This window comes from Sorex araneus, chromosome 5, assembly GCF_027595985.1.
Source record: "Sorex araneus isolate mSorAra2 chromosome 5, mSorAra2.pri, whole genome shotgun sequence".
NCBI classification, from domain to species: domain Eukaryota; kingdom Metazoa; phylum Chordata; class Mammalia; order Eulipotyphla; family Soricidae; genus Sorex; species Sorex araneus.
Genome location: NC_073306.1, coordinates 171,097,069 through 171,109,943, shown reverse-complemented (window position 1 = coordinate 171,109,943; position 12,875 = coordinate 171,097,069). Strand labels below are relative to the sequence as shown.

At 58.3% G+C, this 12,875-nt stretch overlaps 1 protein-coding gene across 4 annotated transcripts in view; it reads right to left on the bottom strand.

Annotated features, from left to right (window-relative positions):
* Nucleotides 1–2,123: 2,123 nt before the first annotated feature.
* The window catches only part of TBC1D1 (TBC1 domain family member 1), a 190,733-nt gene continuing 179,981 nt past the window's right edge, over nt 2,124–12,875 (bottom strand). For all 4 annotated transcript variants that reach the window (XM_055140316.1, XM_055140317.1, XM_055140319.1 and 1 more), the window contains 3 exons: nt 10,350–10,519; nt 3,387–3,560; nt 2,124–2,633 (listed from right to left, as the gene is read on the bottom strand). In XM_055140316.1, coding sequence (XP_054996291.1) covers nt 2,481–2,633; nt 3,387–3,560; nt 10,350–10,519 — 497 coding nt within the window. In that variant the 3' untranslated portion in view covers nt 2,124–2,480. The remainder of the gene's footprint in view (nt 2,634–3,386; nt 3,561–10,349; nt 10,520–12,875) is intronic.

Genomic DNA, 12,875 nt, shown 5'->3' with positions numbered 1-12,875 from the left:
CAGGCAGGGACCCAGAGGGGCCTCTAACACCCCCAGTGAGCCTAGTGCTTTTGGACAGATCACCCAGAAGCTGGTTTGCTGCGACAGACCCTGGTTCTATGTTTGCTCTTGGGGAAGCTCCGTCCTTGAGCAACCGTGAAGGAAGTGAGAAAGCCAGCCGAGGGACTGTCTGGGAGAGGGCCAAAGTGGTGGGGGGCAGGCGGCACGAACACCCAGAGAAGGGAGGGGGCGGGGAGGTGGGACCTCAGCTCAGCGCAGGGATAGGGGAGCTGGCTGCAGAGAGCAGAGACCACAGCCTGGGGACCGGAGAGGGGACAGTGTGGAGGGCGCTGGCACCCCCCGGCCTTGCCGAAGCACGGGATGTAGTCTGGGTTGGTCCCGACATGCCGAGGATGCCCCTTTCCACCCAACAGATCTGGGAGCAGAGAAAAATAAGACACATCTGGACTAGAGCAACAGCACAGCGGGTAGGGCGTTTGCCTTGCACGCGGCCGATCCAGGTTCGATTCCCAGCATCCCATATGGTCCCCCAAGCACCGCCAGGGGTAATTCCTGAGTGCAGAGCCAGGAGTGACCCCTGTGCATCTCCGGGTGTGACCCAAAAAGCAAAATCAATCAATCAATCAATCAAAATAAAACACGTCTGCCCCTGGGACGTCCCCACAGCACGGAGGTGGCCCGTGTATCTGTGCCTCCTGGGTGAGGCACAGGCTGAGGATGGGCACAGTCCTGCCCCGGGCCGTCTCCCGGCACTGCTAGTCTCAGGGCCAGCGCAGTCACCCCCGGGCAGAGTGCTACAGTGGCGGGAGGGGCTCCAGCCCTGGCACTCCATATGGGCCCCGGAGCCCCGCCAGGAGCAATCCCTGAGTGAGGAGCCAGGAGGAAGTCCTGTGCACCGCCGGGTGTGGCCACTAAACAAGCCAATAAAATACTAACAACTCTCCTCGGCTCTGCGTGGCGGAACAATTTGGGACAAAGGCCACCAGTGTTCGTCTCACTTTGCGGTGTCCGGAATGATCTCCAGGACCCCTGCCCCCACCCCCCTTGCCAAAACGCAAAACAGCTTTCTTTTCGGGGGGAGACTGCTCCAAGGGTGGGGGTAACATGTTCGAGCCTCCAGCAGGGCACGCCCCGCCCCCCCAACCCCCACTCCACGGGAGCAGAGACCCGACGCACCACCAGAATGCCTGAGACAGCGACCGTTTTAAACTTTCATTTTTATTTTAATTTTGGGTTTGAGGCCAGACCCAGTCAGTGGTGCTCAGGGGTGACTCAGGGCATTCCTCCAGGGGACCATCTGGATGGAGATCCAATGGGGGTCGGCGTGCAGGTCTGAACTCTTCAAAGACCCCACCTTTCGGCACCCCTGGGAGCCCTCAAATGCCTTAACCCCTGTACTGTCACTCCAGACCCAGTTAAAAAAAAAAAAGGGATGGGGAAAAAAAGGGTCAATCCTTCCTTCCTCTCAGGCTCCCCCCTGCCCCGGGCTGTCACTCCAGCGCCCTGTGCGGGGACCTGCGGGGACCCTGGGCGCAGGGAGCTGCCCTGGCTCCGGGGCAGCATCTTCTGGCCGGTGAGTGGGCGCAGAGTCTTGATCCAGGAGTCACAGTGGTGCTCGTCACGAGTCCCCTCCCTCGCCTGGAACCCACTGCTCCTGCCAGGAGGTTTCTTCTTTGCGGTGCTGACGCTCTAGCCACCCAGTCCCCTCCTCCCCGGCCCTCAGCCTGCACTTTTCAGAGACCCCCCCCTTCCCGCACTCCCGGAAATCCTCAGACCCTGAAGGTTCTGTAGGACTCGGAGGCCCAGGGGGCGGTGGCGCCTGATGCCTCTGGGGCGGCTGGACACGCCAAGGCCTGGTGTCCCTGCTGTGTGTGCTGGAGGCTCCGGGCCGGCCCTGCCAACCCCCACCTGGTCTCCTGTGCCCCCCCAAGAGCGACCCTTGCACACAGAGCCAGGTGGACCCCCTGATGTGAAACAAAGCAAAAGGATGCATCTCGGGGTGACATAGCACCACACCTAGGAGTCTAAAATGGAAATAACCAGCTTTCCACAAGGACTCTGACCAGTAATGAAGAGACAAGCAAAAAAAGAAAAAGAAAAATACACGAAGACAATTTTTTTTTAAAGGCAAACTTCATTAAATACCAGGCAGAGTGACCAAATTCAGGACGCCGAGTGCAAATCCCCGAATCAGGATCCGGGGGGTGGGGGGTGGGGAATTTAGCTGGGGCCTTTCAGAAGGAGAGCGGTGGGGACCCGGCTGGGAGCTGGCCAGTGACAGCAGCCAGGGTGGGCTCAGGTGTGGGGGTCCTCGCCCGCTCCTGGGGCAGAGGGCGCCCCCTGCCGGCGGCCCCCTCCGCAACTAGGGCCCCCGACGCTCCTTGCTCGGCGTTTCCCCCGCTTAAGTCCGCCCAGGACAGGGCCGGGGACCTAAGGATGCGCAGGCTGGAGGCGGTGCGCCCCCCGCGCGGGGCCGCGGGTCAGTCCCCCGCCTGCCCCCGCAGCTGCTCCACCGTCCGCAGCAGGGCCTCGCGCTCCAGCTCCAGCGCCAGCGCCGCCTGCTTCAGCTTGCTCTCGCTGGCCTGCAGCCTCTCCACCGCCGCCTCCAGGCTCTGGATCCTTCCGTTGGCCACCTGCAAGGCGGGAGATGCGGGAGATGCAGGAGATGTGGGAGACGCGGGAGCGCCCCCTGCAGGGCGCTCCCCAGGTGGACGCCAGCGCAGGGATAGGGCACTGTCCGGTGTCTGGGGCGGGAGGGGGGCCTAACAGTGCTTCTGGCGGTGAGGTCCTGCCCCCCGCAGCTACACCTCGGAGGAAAAGAGCGGGGCTGCAGAGGCCAGGGCCAGCTCCTCACCCCGACACGAGGGCGCCCCACAGGGCAGGCTGAGCCTCTCTGCAGTGGGCAAAGGCGGGTCTCCAGCAGGGCGGGAAGCCCGTGTGCGCAGACTGTCCCAGAACACCCCACTCAGGAGTCACTCTTGGTGGTGCTCAGGGAGCCATACGGGGTGCCAGGGATGGCCCCAGGTCGAACATGCAAAGCACGTGCCTACCCACGGTGCTACCGCTCTAGCCCACACGTGTGCTCCTGACCAGATGAAGCTCCTGGGTAGATTTCTGGGTTCCTTTTCCCCACCCCCCACAACTCCCCCTCAATGACCTTGCCCGAGTCTTGGTCCCAGGAAGCCCGAGCCTTTGATGCACTCGGGACTCAAAGCACAATAGCTGGCACTCGGCTCCCGGAGCCCAGGGGCCTCCTCCGACGGAGCCCAGGCCAGCTGCCGCCTCTGAGCAGCCCGCCTCCCCGGACAGGCCCGGCCCCAAGCCCTCGGATCCCTAGCCCAACCGGAGCGGGTCCCTAAGGGGCGGCCGGAGACGTGCCGTCTCACCTGGAGCTGCTCGAGGAGGTCCAGGTTCTGCGTGCGCAGGCTGCTGTTGGCCTTCTCCAGCTTGTCCATTCTTTGGTTGTCGCTGAGCGGGGAGGAATCGATCAGCTCTTCCTGAAGCACGTGGTACTCAACCTCATACGCCTGTAGCTGCTTGGAGATGTCCATCTCAAACACCTGCCGACACAGAGCACTCACCAGGGACGGAAGCGAGGAAACGGGCTGGCGGGAGGCAGAACGGGGCTTCCAGGGCTGGTCTGGCACGTGGCTCTGCTCGGCCCACTGAGCACCGCCAGGCAGGGGCCTCGAGGGCCCCTGGGCAGCAAGTGGGGAGGGCCAGGCAAGCCCCGGCACCTCAGCGCCCTGCGGCACCACATCCTCGGACCCTTGTACTGAACCACCAGCCTACCGGCCAAGAATCGCTGGGTGCCCCCATCATACACCAAAAGAAGGAATAAAAACACACACACAACAATGAGTGTCTCCTTCCAACACACACATACACATATGAACACAGGCACACACATACGAACACGCACACAGGCTCATCCACACACACATGCACACACATATGAAAACACATGTATGCATGCATGTGCAAACATAAGCATAGGCACGCATATGAACACACACACAAAGATGTGGGTACATGCATAAGCACACACAAACAAGTACATGTGCACCCATGAAGAGACGTGTATGCTCATGAACACATAAACACGAGGACACAATGTGCACATGCACACATGAACATAGGCACACACGTGCGCGCGCGCGAACACACACACACACACACACACACTGCTTAGTGAGCAGCCCCTAGCGTCAGCACTGAGATCCCTGGGATCAAAGAAGAGAAGCTGCACGTTTCCTCGGGAAGGGCCCAGGAGCACGTGGGCGCAGGAACCAGCGGTGCAACCTCACTTACTCACTGTCCACGGCTCAGAGCTTCATTTTTGAGCAGCTTTAACGACACATATTTTTAGTGTGTGTTTTCAGCACTTTTTAAAAAAATTCCCTCAGAAAGTTCTGGGAGGTCAGCTGCACCCTATGGGTCAGAGGCAGAGGGTGGGGTGGGGGTGGGGAACCAATGCAAGATTCAGGAGCCGTCTGTGCCCAGCACTGCCTCAATTTACTCACAGTTCCCTGGGGTCAGAGAGTGACCAGAGAGCACAGTCACAGACCCGGGCGCTCGGGCTCTGCAGAAACGAGCCCCACAGTCAACACACGAGTGAACCCAAGACAGTGCCCGAGCCGCCCGCCCACCCGGGTGACAGAGACAGAGCAGCCCCAGGGAGCAGGGCCGGAGGGCCGTGGGACCTGCCTCATCCCTGCTGCCGCCATTCCTGGGAGCAAACACCCGGGCTGGGTCTCCCCGCCTCTGAGCGCAGCTCTGGGTGTGGGGGTCTGATCACTGCCCCCCACCACAACCCTGGACAGAGCACGAAGGCGACGGGGCACCCAGACGAGTGGACTCCAGGGTCCTGAAGAACACTGGAGTTCAGCCCCAGAAAACTCCGGGTGCAGGTCGGGGCACTGAAAATCCGGTGAGTGCTGTACCCCCAAACCCACTTGGCGACCACAGGTGCCTTCCTCCTGACCCTTCCCACTAGTGGCCTTTCTCGAGTGTGGGGTCCGCTCTCCACCGCCTGGTTTTCAATGTCCTGGAATCCACCCTTCCATGCACCCACCCATCTATCCACTCACAATCCATCCATCCCTCCGCCTTTCCACCCAACCACCTATGTACCCTGAGCCAGCGATGCGGTTCTTAGTAAGTTATTGCTGCTGTTGAGTACAAGACAGTATGTGGTAGGATGAGGCTGCTGAGCCCTGAGCTACCAAACCAGTATATCATAACTGGGCCCAACCGTCCACCCATCCATCCTTCCTTCCTTCCATCCGTCCATCCACCCACCACCCACCCACCCACCTTCCCATCTAGCTGCACATCTGTCATCCACTCATCCATCCTTCTATCCATCACCAGCCCACTGACTCATCTTCCACCCACCCACTCATTCACCTATCTGTACGTCTGTCATCCACTCATCCATCCATTCACCCACCCACCCATCTAGCTATACGTCTGTCATCCACTCATCCATCCATTCACCCATCCATCCACCCACTCATCCATCCTTCTGTCCATCCACCCATTTGTCTGTACGATCTGACATCCACTCATCCATCTACCCACCCATCTACCCTTCCACGCACCCACCCATCTATCCACTCACAATCCATCTGTCCCTCCGCCTTTGCACCCAACCATCTATGCACCCTGAGCCAGCGATGTGGTTCCTAGCAAGTTTTTGCTGCTGTTGAGTACAAGACAGTATTGAACATCCTTGCACATACCCTCCCATATTTTGTTGGTTTTTTTTTTTAGGAAGCATTCTGAGCAATGGGATTACTAAGTCAAAGGGTATGAATGCTTGATGTGTTTGCGATACATATTGCCAAATTGCTCCCCAAATGGGAACAATCACTGTACAATACCACTGGCCATCCACACCTGTGCGCACACAGTGTGCTCCTGGCAGTGAAAAATTTCACTATGTGTATCTGGTAGGTAAAGCATCACGTTACTCAGATCTAAATGATGCATGAAGTGAAACCCTTCCTCAGACACTGGCTTATAGACCCATCTCTGGCTCAGAACATTGATGCTTGTGTTCATGGCCCATCTGCTGCTGGAGACCCCAAGGTTTGCTCTCCGTAGTCTGTGGACGCTTTGTGTAACGAAGCCATTAACCCTGAGGTCTACAGAACTAGCCAGAAACTCACCCCCTTCCTGGCACCCTCTGCTCCCTAACCCCGCCCCAAGCTGCCCCCGACTTTGCAGGTCTCTGTGGTGCACGAAGGGCTGCAGAGGGGAGCAGTGTGCCAGGGACTGGCAACGGGGGGGGGGGCACAATGTCTGCAGTGAATTTAAAAAACAATGAAACAACTAGGAGTTGGTCTGCTCTTCATTAGCACCACATGCCAGCAATTGTCATGGTGCCAGTGGTTCAAGACCCGCGGCCTGGTCTCCTGGGACGTCACTGAGGGGTCTGAAAACACTGCCCACCCTCGACAGCACACAGTGCCCAAGCGGGCTGGGGGGCGGGGAAGCTCCCACGTCGGGAAGAGGGGCGCCCCTCCCCCCCTCCGTGCCCCTGTGTGTCCTCTGAGCAAGCCGCCCCATAGGCGCCTGGTTTCCACCCTGCAGGCCGACGGGGACGATCATCAGTGTGTTCACAGTGACAACCAGCCTCGGAGCATCCCCAGCATTTGCGAGTGTGCGAACTGCCCCGGGACCTTGCCGAAATGCAGATTGTGACCCAGCGGGCAGGGGGCCTCCGTGCGGTCTGGGCACACATATCCAGCAGAGCCTGAAGGTGGCCTCTGGAACCCTGCTACCCTCACTCTGTCCTCCCTCACCCTCGATGGGGACAGCGGGACGGGAAAACTGCCCTGACCAAAGGGCAGCTGGCGAGATGAGCCCAGGGCCACCACTGAGGAGCCCCCAGCCCCACCCACACGACAGTGCTGGGGGCTCAAGGAACCGCCCATCACTTCTTCTTTTTTTTTTTTTTTAATTTATTTTTTTGCTTTTTGGGTCACACCTGGCAATGCTCAGGGGTCATTCCTGGTTCTGCACTCAGGAATTACCTCTGGCGGTGCTCAGGGGGCCATATGGAATGCTGGGAATCGAACCCGGATCGGCCGTGTGCAAGGCAAACGCCCTACCCACTGTGCTATCACTCCAGCCCTCGCCCATCACTTCTGCCCAGGCACCAAGAGGGTCCTCGCACTTGGCCCCTCATGCTTCATTTCTGCAGGGGTCTGAGCGCCCCCTGCAGGGGAGATGGCTGAAAGCTGGAGAGACACAAGGCCCAGCAAGGCCGACACTGGAACTGGCTCCCGGGTGGCCGGTCGGTGGGGCTGTTGGCAGAGTGGCAGTCGACCCCCAGGCCGACCCTGTGTGCTCTTGCCCCCAGCGAATCGAGAGTCACGACCCCACCCTCTGGTTTGCGGCTGGAGGTGGCGCACCTGGGTTTTCTGCAGGTAAGGACGACCCTGGTCACTGTGTTCCCCCCACCTGCCGTCTCCTCTGCAGGGGCAGAGACCTGGGGCCACAGCCCCCGAGAGAAAAGTGATGCTCCTGTCCCCCCCCACATTGTAGGCGCAGTGGAGCCCAAGCCCTGGGCGGCCCGGGGCACGCAGGCACACTTGCTTCCTGCCCACCCGCCTCGCACAAGTGCCCCCCCGCCCAGGACCCACGCGTCGTGGGCAATTAGCCCATTCCAGGAGTCAGAGGGGGGCTCCGGCCTCGCCCCTCCGTGCACAGTGCTGTGCACGGTTCCTCACTCCTGCCCAGACTGCCCGCCTGGGAGAAACAGAAAGATTACTGGGCCCCCTAATTTGCTCCAGGTTCCGGGGGATCGAGGACGCCCCGAGTGTGGGGAGATGGCTCCAGGGGCCGCGGGCGCGCTGTGCATGCCGGAGCCCCAGGTTCGAGCCCAGCGCTGTCGGGGGAGATCCCAGGGCACCGAGACAGGCCTCTGAGCACTGCCGCGTGAGACGCCGGAGGAAGGAGACAGCAGCAAAATGACCGGCCAAAGGCTCCCCACACCTGCCCCCTCGCCCTCCCTCCCTCTCCCCTCCCTCCCTCTCCTACTCTCCCTACGTGTGAAGTGCACCTGAAGCGGGCTAGAGGGGCGCACAGCACCTTTCCTCTACACAAGGACTTCACAATTACTGAATTCTTATCGCTTCCTTCCCCCGGCGGGTAGGCTGGGCGTCCGCTGAGACCACGGGCCTGGCGCCAGGGGCAGGAGCAAGGCAAAGCCCTGGCTGAGGTGGGCACGGAGAGCCTTGAGGAGGGATGGCACGGAGGGCACGAGGGGCAGGAGGGGGACTGGATGGCCTGAGGGCAGGAGTGCCACAAGGAAAGTGCTCCCACAGGGCGGGGGACTCGCACGAGCAGAGGAAAACACGGAGAACAGACTAAGGGGCACCCAGAGGCACTCGTGGTGTTGAGCACTGGGAGGAGGAGGGGGACGGCCCAGCCCTGGGCCCAGGTGGGCTCACTGACCCCTCCTCTCCAGGACACGGGCCCGATGAACGAGACCAGGGGTCCGTCCAGATCCGCACGCAGGCGGCCCGAACGCCGGGGCTCCATAGCACAGCGGCTTCCCGCTGCGAGGACGTGCCAGGGGTGTGTGGCACAGGGCAGGGGTGCAGACGGAGCATAACTGCCCCTCTCGGGGTCCACGTCCCCCAGGAGGGAAACCTCGCGCCTTGCCAGGACTGTTCTCCGTCCTCTGTGCTGAGCCCAGAGTGACGGCCACAGGGAAGGGAAGGGCATCCCGGATCCCTGGACCCACCCTGGCAACCGTAAGTGCCCCCTGCGGCCCGCGCCCCCCCAGAGGCGGAAATGGAAACTGTTTTAGGAGTGGGGACACCGCCCCGGCACTTGCTTGCTTTCCCGCAGCCCCAGCCTCCGCGCCCAGCACCCCCGACTGGACTAAGCCGGTCCCACCGTTTGCTTCTCCCCTCGTCGCTCTGTGGTACCCGTCACTGCAGAGAACCGCAGGGCTGAGTGAGGCGCCTCAGAGCCCCGGGCTGCACCCTGTGCCGAGCAGCCTGTCCTTCGGTCAGCGACTGGCAGAGTCCTCCACACAGGCTCAAAACCAGCCCTTTCTCCCAGCCCGGCGCTCAGCAGCCGGCCCGGCACTCAGGAACACGTCTACGCACTGCAGGCAGAGCCAGGCGCCGGAATCACTGGCGGGGACTGGACCCCGTTACACACTCACACGCATAGTCACAGGCACAACACTGTGACACACCCTCACACACACTTTCATACATCCTCACTTCCACATACCTTCACAGACACTCTCACACACTCACACTCACACACCCTCTCAGGCTTTCTCTCACACATTCACATACACTCACACATTCTCACATGCCCTCACACACACACATACAATCACACATACACACCCTTACACCCTCACTTTCATACACCTTCACATACACTCACAATCTCACTCACACACCCTCACACACTCAAACTTTCTCTCACACTCACATTCTCACATACCCTCACACACAGTGACACACAATCACACATACACACCCTCATTTTCATACACCTTCACATCCTCTCACATACTATCACAATCAAACACACACTTACACACCCTCACACACTCACACTTTCACTCACACACTCACATTTCACTCACTCACATTTATACTCACACATTCACTCACCCTCACACACTCACACATTATCACACAACACACTCAGAAATTCTCACTCTCACAGTCACAGACTCAGCAAATTCATACACCCTCCTCACATACTTTCACACACACTCACTCTCACTTATTTTCACATACATATACTTGCTCACTTACACTCTCATATACCCTCCCACTCTCACATACCCTCACATGCCTTCATATGCTCTTATACTTTCATAAACAATTTCACATACCCCCACACTTATACTCTCCCATGCACACTCACACATACATTTTCTCACATATTCATGCATACACACATACACACACACACACACACACACACACACACACACAGACTAACCTCTCCACCATAACTTTATCAATATTCAAGTGTAGAAAGTTCCAGCAGAAAAATCCAATCAAAGCACTCATCTTCCCATGGTGAATAAGTATATGAATGAAAAAACTTGGGCCAAGCCTCAGCCATGAGACCATGGCAGGCAGATGACTGACTGCCACACCTACACATCCGTGGACACTTCCTGGACACTCAGACCCCAGCCCCACCCCCACAAACACACACCAACAGGCCCAGACCCAATGGCCACACATTCTACATACATCCACACAGACACAACTGGGCAGCACACAGGTCCTGCTTACACAGCTGGTTTCTATGGGGCGGCTTCGGGCCTCTGGTAGGCGCCGAGGGACTCATACCTGGTTGATGGTCTTTTCCATCTGCACCAAGCCCAGGTTGGGGAGTGTGTTTTTAATAAAGTCCACAATGGTCTCCAGGTTTTCATGCTGCAGAATCAAGGGCTTGTGGCTTCCCAAGAGGCTTAAAGCCACCTTAAATATGACCTCTGTTCCCTGGAGAAAGATCATGTCTGGGAAAACACAGAAACACAGAAAGTTAATCCAGACCATTTTTTAAAAAGGGTTTGCAGAGGGGGCCGGAGTGATAGTACACCGGGTAGGGTGTTTGCCTTGCACGCAGCTGACCCGGGTTTGAGCCCTGGCATCCCATATGGTCCCCCAAGCACTGCCAGGACTAATTCCTCAATGCAGAGCCAGGAGCAACCCCTGAACATCACTGGGTGTGACCCAAAAAAGCAGAATAAATAAATAAGATTAAAAAAAAAAAAGGTGTGCAGGGGCACACCCAGAGGTGCTCATGGCTTATTACCTCTAGCTCAGTGCTCAGTTGGCAGTGCCTGGGGGACCGTACGGGACGCAGAGGTCCCAACTGAGTGAACCGCATACAAGGTAACACATGTACTACCTACTACGTGCCGTACAATCTCTCTGGCTCCTGCTATGTAATAATATAAAATTATATACATCTATGATATAACTAATACATACAGCATCAATAAAAAATGCAGTGTTGTTATCCACATATAAATATTGTTACAGGTTCAGATAAATCCTCCAGCTCCAGGTACATACAAAACTTAAAATGCTGCCCACCCTCATCCCCACTCCCTCTCTGCCTCTTCTTCCCTTTTTCCTCTCCTTGTTCAAGCCCCCTAGAAACAGGTACAGAGCTTTGTGGAGCAGGAAGTGGAAGGAAACATCCTGTCAGCTGACAGTGGCACCAGCAAGTCACGGCTGCAAACTACACCCCAGGCGCCTGTCCCTCTGTGGACACTCAGACCTGGTGCCTGGGCTGGCCCGTCCAGGAAGGCCAGCTCCATCTCCCCGCCATATCGGGGGGCCGTGTTCCTGTGCAGGAACTTTTCTTTCAGTTTCCACTTGCTCCTGTTGTTCCCACCTCTGCAAGAAGATGACCGTCTCCAGGTGACACCCACATTACCATGGAAACCGCAGGGACCGATTTTGCGGGCACCCGCTTCATCGGTTGCTGTATCAAGTTACTTCTCCTGGCCCGTAAACAACCTGGTGCTCCAGTTCTCTGGGATCCTTCCCGGTTACAGGTGGTTCCTGGGTGTCTGTTTATGCCAAACCCTTAACTTCTCACACCAGACCACCTCTCTCCTCGGCAGCACACCCTAGAGACGTCAGGGGTGCAGTACCCGCTCCTGCATCCGGGAGGAGGCCAGACCCCTTTTGAGATTCCCCATCCCTAAGGGCAGCTGAGTTCAGGAGACAAAGCAAGCGTGGGTCCTTTCAGGGGCCTCTGCACACCAAGATAGAAAACTCTCGGAGGAGGCTCTTCTCCATCATCCTGGACGTCACCCAGGTGACTGTCAAGATGCGGCTGTTGGGGCTGGAGCGATAGCACAGCGGGTAGGGTGTTTGCCTTGCACGTGGCCCACCCAGGTTTGATTCCCAGCATCCCATATGGTCCCCTGAGCACCGCCAGGAGTAATTCCTGAGTGCAGAGCCAGGAGAAATTCTTTAGTATCACCGGGTGTGACCCAAAAAGCAAAAAAAAAAAAAAAAAAAAAAAGATGCGGCTGCCCCAGGCAGCCCCCTGCAAGCAGCTGAACTGCAGGTCCAGGGACAGCATCATTTCGATGAGAAAAGAGCAACTCATGGGAACTACCTGTGGTTACTCAAGGACCTGCTCTCCGTACCCCTTTCGCTTCAAGTCATGAACGTTTCAGCCAGGGGAGACTGGAGCACTGGATTCAAAGTCACTTGCAAATTCATCATTGGGCTCTGCGGACTGTGAGCTGAGAATCCTTCACTGAGGTATGAAATGGGGAAGAGCCAGCAAAGGTCATCTGTCTGGAGAGCTTCTCTGGGCCGGAGGGCTTAGAGTGAAGTGGGCGTCCGGCCAACAGGCTCCAGTGTGTACGGCAGAGGCTGGGGAGTTAAGAAGTGGCTTCTTATCAGAGCAGGTGCGAACACACATGAGCTACATGCTTGGGAGAGGGGGGCTCTTTCAAAGGACCTCCTCATGCTAGGGTTCGGGGCTAAGCCCCGAAAGACAGACGGGTTGTGCCAAGACACCCGGCAGGTTCTGCAAAATGACATCATCGCACAGCTGCCGCCTCGAGCTCCTTCTCCTGAGAAGCCCAGGCCTGCCCGGGCACGCTGGGCCCTCTGCAGAGCAGGAGCAGAAACCAGGCGGGCACACGAGCGCACGGAGACCCACCTCCAACACCACGGACATCCGCTCTGGAGAACTGAGGGGGCCACGAGCGCAGAGACCCGGCCAGCGGCAGACTCCAGGCCGGGCCAGCCGCCCAGCAAAGCTCAGGCGCAGGCAGGGACAGTGGCCGAGCACAGTCACCCACACTCGTGTGGCCGGAGGCCGGGAGAGCCGGGATGAGT